The sequence below is a fragment of the Atta colombica genome, unplaced genomic scaffold (assembly GCF_001594045.1).
Source record: "Atta colombica isolate Treedump-2 unplaced genomic scaffold, Acol1.0 scaffold83, whole genome shotgun sequence".
NCBI classification, from domain to species: domain Eukaryota; kingdom Metazoa; phylum Arthropoda; class Insecta; order Hymenoptera; family Formicidae; genus Atta; species Atta colombica.
The window spans coordinates 996,893-1,001,747 of NW_017259576.1; the positions used below are offsets into that span (position 1 = coordinate 996,893).

Below are 4,855 nucleotides of genomic sequence, written 5' to 3' on the forward strand. Positions count from 1 at the left end.
TCTCCATCTTCTTCGCTATAAAAATCCCCGGTACTGTTACTATCTAATGCTACAGGAGACTCTCTGCGACTGTTATGTTCTTGCGACATTAGGATAGCCTGATTGTGATTCCAGGCACCTAACTCAGGTAAATTTCCAACCACGTAGACTACTTCACTTTTCTCCAGGTTAGATACCTTTATATTTAATGCAAGTTAATTAAATGCAAGTAAAAATATACATTTTTGTTCTTTTTAAACTGAAATTTATGGAAATATTTACAAAAGAGTATTGAAAAAAAGATTTCATCAAAAATTACCTGAACTCTAAAAATCCAGTCTCTTTTAGACCCTTTCATGTTAGAACTTTCTGCGACCGCCACTTCGATGACAATGAATTCACGCGGTGCTTGTTCGATTTTCTTCTTGTTTCTTCACCCTTAAAAAAAAATATATGCAATGCATAATTACTGCGTGCTTTTTTAATGTTCAAAAGTTTTTATATTTCAGAACATGTATTACGTACATAGTTTAGATTATAGATTTTTTATTATTTTTTATTTACTCAATAATTTAATTATAAATACTCAAATATAACACCATTTGTGACTCATAAATGTTTACAACATTCTTCATTCAAAAACTTCGTATAATTATTTAAAATGGATTAATTATTTAATCTGTAAAGGACTAACAAGAATAAAAATAATAAATATCTTTGCTCATTCGCCTAATTTTTCGATACTATTGTACTATTGTAATAAAATAGTTATAATCTTTCACTTCTGTAACAATTCTACAATATTAATGATTAAACAAATCAATTACAATATATTCTGTACATTGTAGAAATTGAAACTCTGAAGAAATTTAATTGAAAAATCAAAATTTTGTACATTAAAAAACTCATTAAAAATCAGTAATAGTTAATAAGCAAATAAATAAACAATAAAATAAGATATACTCAGAAAAATGTCTGAGATATCCTGTGAAAGATTCCTATAGTAAATCTAATAAATAAATACGATTAAGCAGCGATAAACATTTTATGATGCAAGTCGGGATAGAGTACTTATCACATTTCACTCTTTAGTCTCTCACTTAAATCTCACTTTAACACGCTCTACAAATTATTTAACTGATAAACAAACCCATTATAAATATGTCAAAATATATAAACAACCAAATAATCAAATTTGTGCATTTTATCAGAATACTGGATTATATATTTTCAAAATAATCTTTTAGATGGCATCAAAATATTATTTGTGAAAAAATTCTAGCTTAGAGAACGTTTATCACAGTGAAACAACGAATTCATTTTATTCTCTTAAATATTCTTGGAGCAAAAATCTCATTTATATATATAAGAAATCTTTTTCTTGTAGCTGTGTAATTAAGATGAAACAGATGTAATTAAACCCTAGAAAGAACAAAAGAAACAAGACAAGAGATATAAAAGTTCAATTGCAAAAAAAGAGCAAAGCTACAATTTCATTCTCTCAAATATTCTTGGAGTAAAAATGTCATCGATATAAAAGGTCTGCTCCTTTTTATAGCTGTATTACTTTTTATTACTTATGATTAAGATGAAAGATATGTAATTGGATACTAAAGAAAAAAAAAGAGACAAGGTGAGAGGTACAAAAAGTTCAGCTACAAAAAAAGCTTTTCGCGTTGACGTGGCTGCCTCGTGGTGATCGCGCGATGTGACAATTATCTTGTTTCAACGATCGTGCGATCCACTGATATTTTCAGCACGCGATGACGATTTTCAACACGAACACAAGCATGAACACAAAGAACGATAATTGGATTGTCCAGCGACTTTCTCCATGGAAACGTGGCAATTTAACGATCGAAGGAAATAAGTATTGCCCGTGCGCGCATATGTGCGTGTGTCTGTTTCCTTTCGCGAAAACAGCTTGTTTTTATTTGCTCTGAAGATACGCGCTCGGGAATATTCTCTCCGAGAGTGATATCGGACAACGGCGTATTTATTCAGAAACCCGAAGCTGAAGATAGACTTTCTTCTGGAATCTAACGGCTGATCTAACAGGAGCCAATTCTCGCTGCAAAATTTTTGCTAATAGAATGAATCATACTTTGTGCCCAAGAAGTCCGTCAAGATAGAAGGAAAAAAAAGACGAAGGTCTCTCTGATTATCGACATGCCACATAAACTCAGCTCAGACGTGTGTTTGCCCTTCGGGAGGAACTCTCTGTCTCTTTCGATATTTTATTTTCTGCAGAGATTGACCTGAGGACTCTTGCGAGAATTCCCTTCTCGTAATACCGTTCGGGAAACATCAAATGCATGTTATTCTAACAATGAAGGTGTTACTTACGAAAGAGTCTCGGACTCTTGACAATCCCGTTTTCAGGCAATTCTCGGCTGTCTTTACGCGATGACGTTGTCGTCGTCGCTTGTCGCGTTCGACGACTCGTGTTATTTAACGGACGCCTGTGGCAGTCGTCGGATGATTCGCGGTACTCAACATAATCGTGACTGATCGTGACACGATCGTAGCCTTGGCCCCGTACGAAACTAAACGCACCGCACACACGAATACGATGCGCTGGCATGCATGGCATGGAACTGATCAAACTGAATGGAATGATGGAAGTTGAAATTGTCACAGTGATGGCGGACGACAGCACCGATACACGTGAAAGCCTCGTTCTGCTTCTGCTAACTTCTGCTTCACTCATACCCTTCGTACTATCGTGGACTGTGACTACTATAGGATAGGAATAGGATTGGTAGGAAGGGCGTCCGAGCTAATTCAAGCTCCAATAGAAAACTTTGTTCCGAGAAAGGAGAAACATTTTGCTCGTTGAAATCCCTAGCAATCTCTGTTAGGAGAGATCGTATGAATTCCCTATTAGGTACCAAAAATTAATCGTTTGGCGTACAGTGCATTTTGTAATCGAACATTTAAAAACATTAGATTGTTAAAAGCCAACTTTATTTAGGTATTCCATTTCTATCAATGTTAAATTAACTTTAATCTCGGTTTAATCTATTTAAGATACTTAAATAATAAATACATCTCTCTCTATATAATAATTGATTTTATTAAATTTATGTAATAATTTAATAGTAATTAATTTATATCTTTTAATTATTGATTTAATTTATTTAAGTAAATTTAAAATGTGTCTCTCTTACGAGGAGTCACTCCAAAGAAAAGATTGTCACTCTAATTTGAATAAATAATACGCACATATAAGCTACGAGTAAAGTTTTTTAATGGCTGACCTTGCATAATTCCTAAGTTCTATTTCCATTTTAATTTAGATTTTAGAATGAGGATCCGATTATCGCAGAATTTCAACAGATAGCTCTTTCTCTCTCTCTCTCTCTCTCTCTCTCTCTCTCTCTCTCTCTCTCTCCATAAAAAGACTAAAGAGACACATTTTAAATTTTAACTTTGGATCTATTGGAATCAATTATCCTTTGATTTTAAGCAAGACTTAAAATTCTCTGTCTCATTTTAAAGCGAAAGAAAGAGTTTTAAGCCTTGTTTAAAATTAAAATATCGTTGGTGCAATCGGGCCTTAAACAAATTAAGAAGATATAAATCAATTTATTTTATGTTTTTGACAATACAATTTTGTTCAAGAATTTATTTATCTTGGAACCCAACTTTCCCAGTAAGAAATGACATCGATGTCGATTTCATTATTTCTCACTGGGTTTAGGCACTCGGTTTCAATGATGTCATTTCCTGTTTGTTTATGGCATTTTTTTTACATATTGTGGAGGGAATACAGCGGCAAATGATACACACATAAGTCACAAAAAGGCATGAACCCATGTCTGTGCGATCGCACTTTGGTCTCGATGAGACCATAAAACTCAATGCCGTAAAGCAAGCTGGAAATGGCATTGCTGCTGAGTTTAAACCTATTCTACATAATGCTCTATTGGCCAGTATTCATAGTCAATTCTTATTCAAGACCGTCTTAAGTTCTGTCTTGAGGTGTCATAAGCTAATCAGAGAATCGCATTAGCGTCTTAAGACATTATTTAAGATGATTTTGAAATAAGAACTGACTATGAATACCGGTTTTTGTTTCCTGTTTCTTGCTTTTTCTCCCTTTGTAATCCCGTTTTATCGACAATTGTTTTTCTTGCTACGTGTTTTCTGTTTCTTTCGAAATTTGTTAACTTTTATCTCAGGCAACATAAAACAAAAAACCGGATAAGAAGCAAAAAGACAAGATGTAAAAAATAATAAAAAGCAAGAAATAGAAAAAGCGCATCCCGGGAAAAAATATTTTATGTATAATTATATAAAATTATATAAAAATATATAGGGTGTTTGGAAAATAATGATAAATCTTTCGTATAGGAGTAGAATGGACTAAATTGAAAAGAAAAGTCCTCTACCATTCAATTTTTTCGCAATAGTTAACAAGATATTAATTGCTAAAAATTGCCGAAATTGATTTGATCTTCAATCATTTTTTACCCAAATACTATCAACTTTACAAAAAAACTGCAAGAGACAAAAATTGTTTTCTTCTCATAGAGCTCTCAGAATGTTTTTAGAATTTTTTAATACCGTATTTTCTCATATTGGTAAAAATGAAAAAATGCAGTACTAAAAAGTTGGGAAAAAATTCGTAGAGTTCTATAAAAAGAAAATAAATAATTTTCGTCTCTTGCAGTTTTTCTGTAAAATTAATAGTATTTGAGTAAAAAATTATTGACAATTTTTAGCAATTAATATCTTGTTAACTATTACGAAAATTCCAAAATGATAGAGGACTTTTCTTGTCACAATCAATTTAGTCCATTCTATCCCTATGCGAAAGATTTATTATTATTTTCCAAACATCCTGTATATAATTTTATATAATTACATATAT

The 4,855-nt window shown here is 32.3% G+C and overlaps 1 protein-coding gene across 1 annotated transcript in view; it reads right to left on the reverse strand.

The window, feature by feature from the left end:
• Positions 1–2,652, reverse strand: part of LOC108692865 (glycerophosphocholine phosphodiesterase GPCPD1-like) — a 10,258-nt gene extending 7,606 nt beyond the window's left edge. Inside the window, exons 1-3 of the mRNA XM_018201394.1 lie at positions 2,326–2,652; positions 299–417; positions 1–176 (exon numbers count right to left, since the gene is read on the reverse strand). The exon at positions 1–176 is cut by the window's left edge and continues 14 nt beyond it. Coding sequence (XP_018056883.1) covers positions 1–176; positions 299–337 — 215 coding nt within the window. The 5' untranslated portion in view covers positions 338–417; positions 2,326–2,652. The remainder of the gene's footprint in view (positions 177–298; positions 418–2,325) is intronic.
• Positions 2,653–4,855: the final 2,203 nt, after the last annotated feature.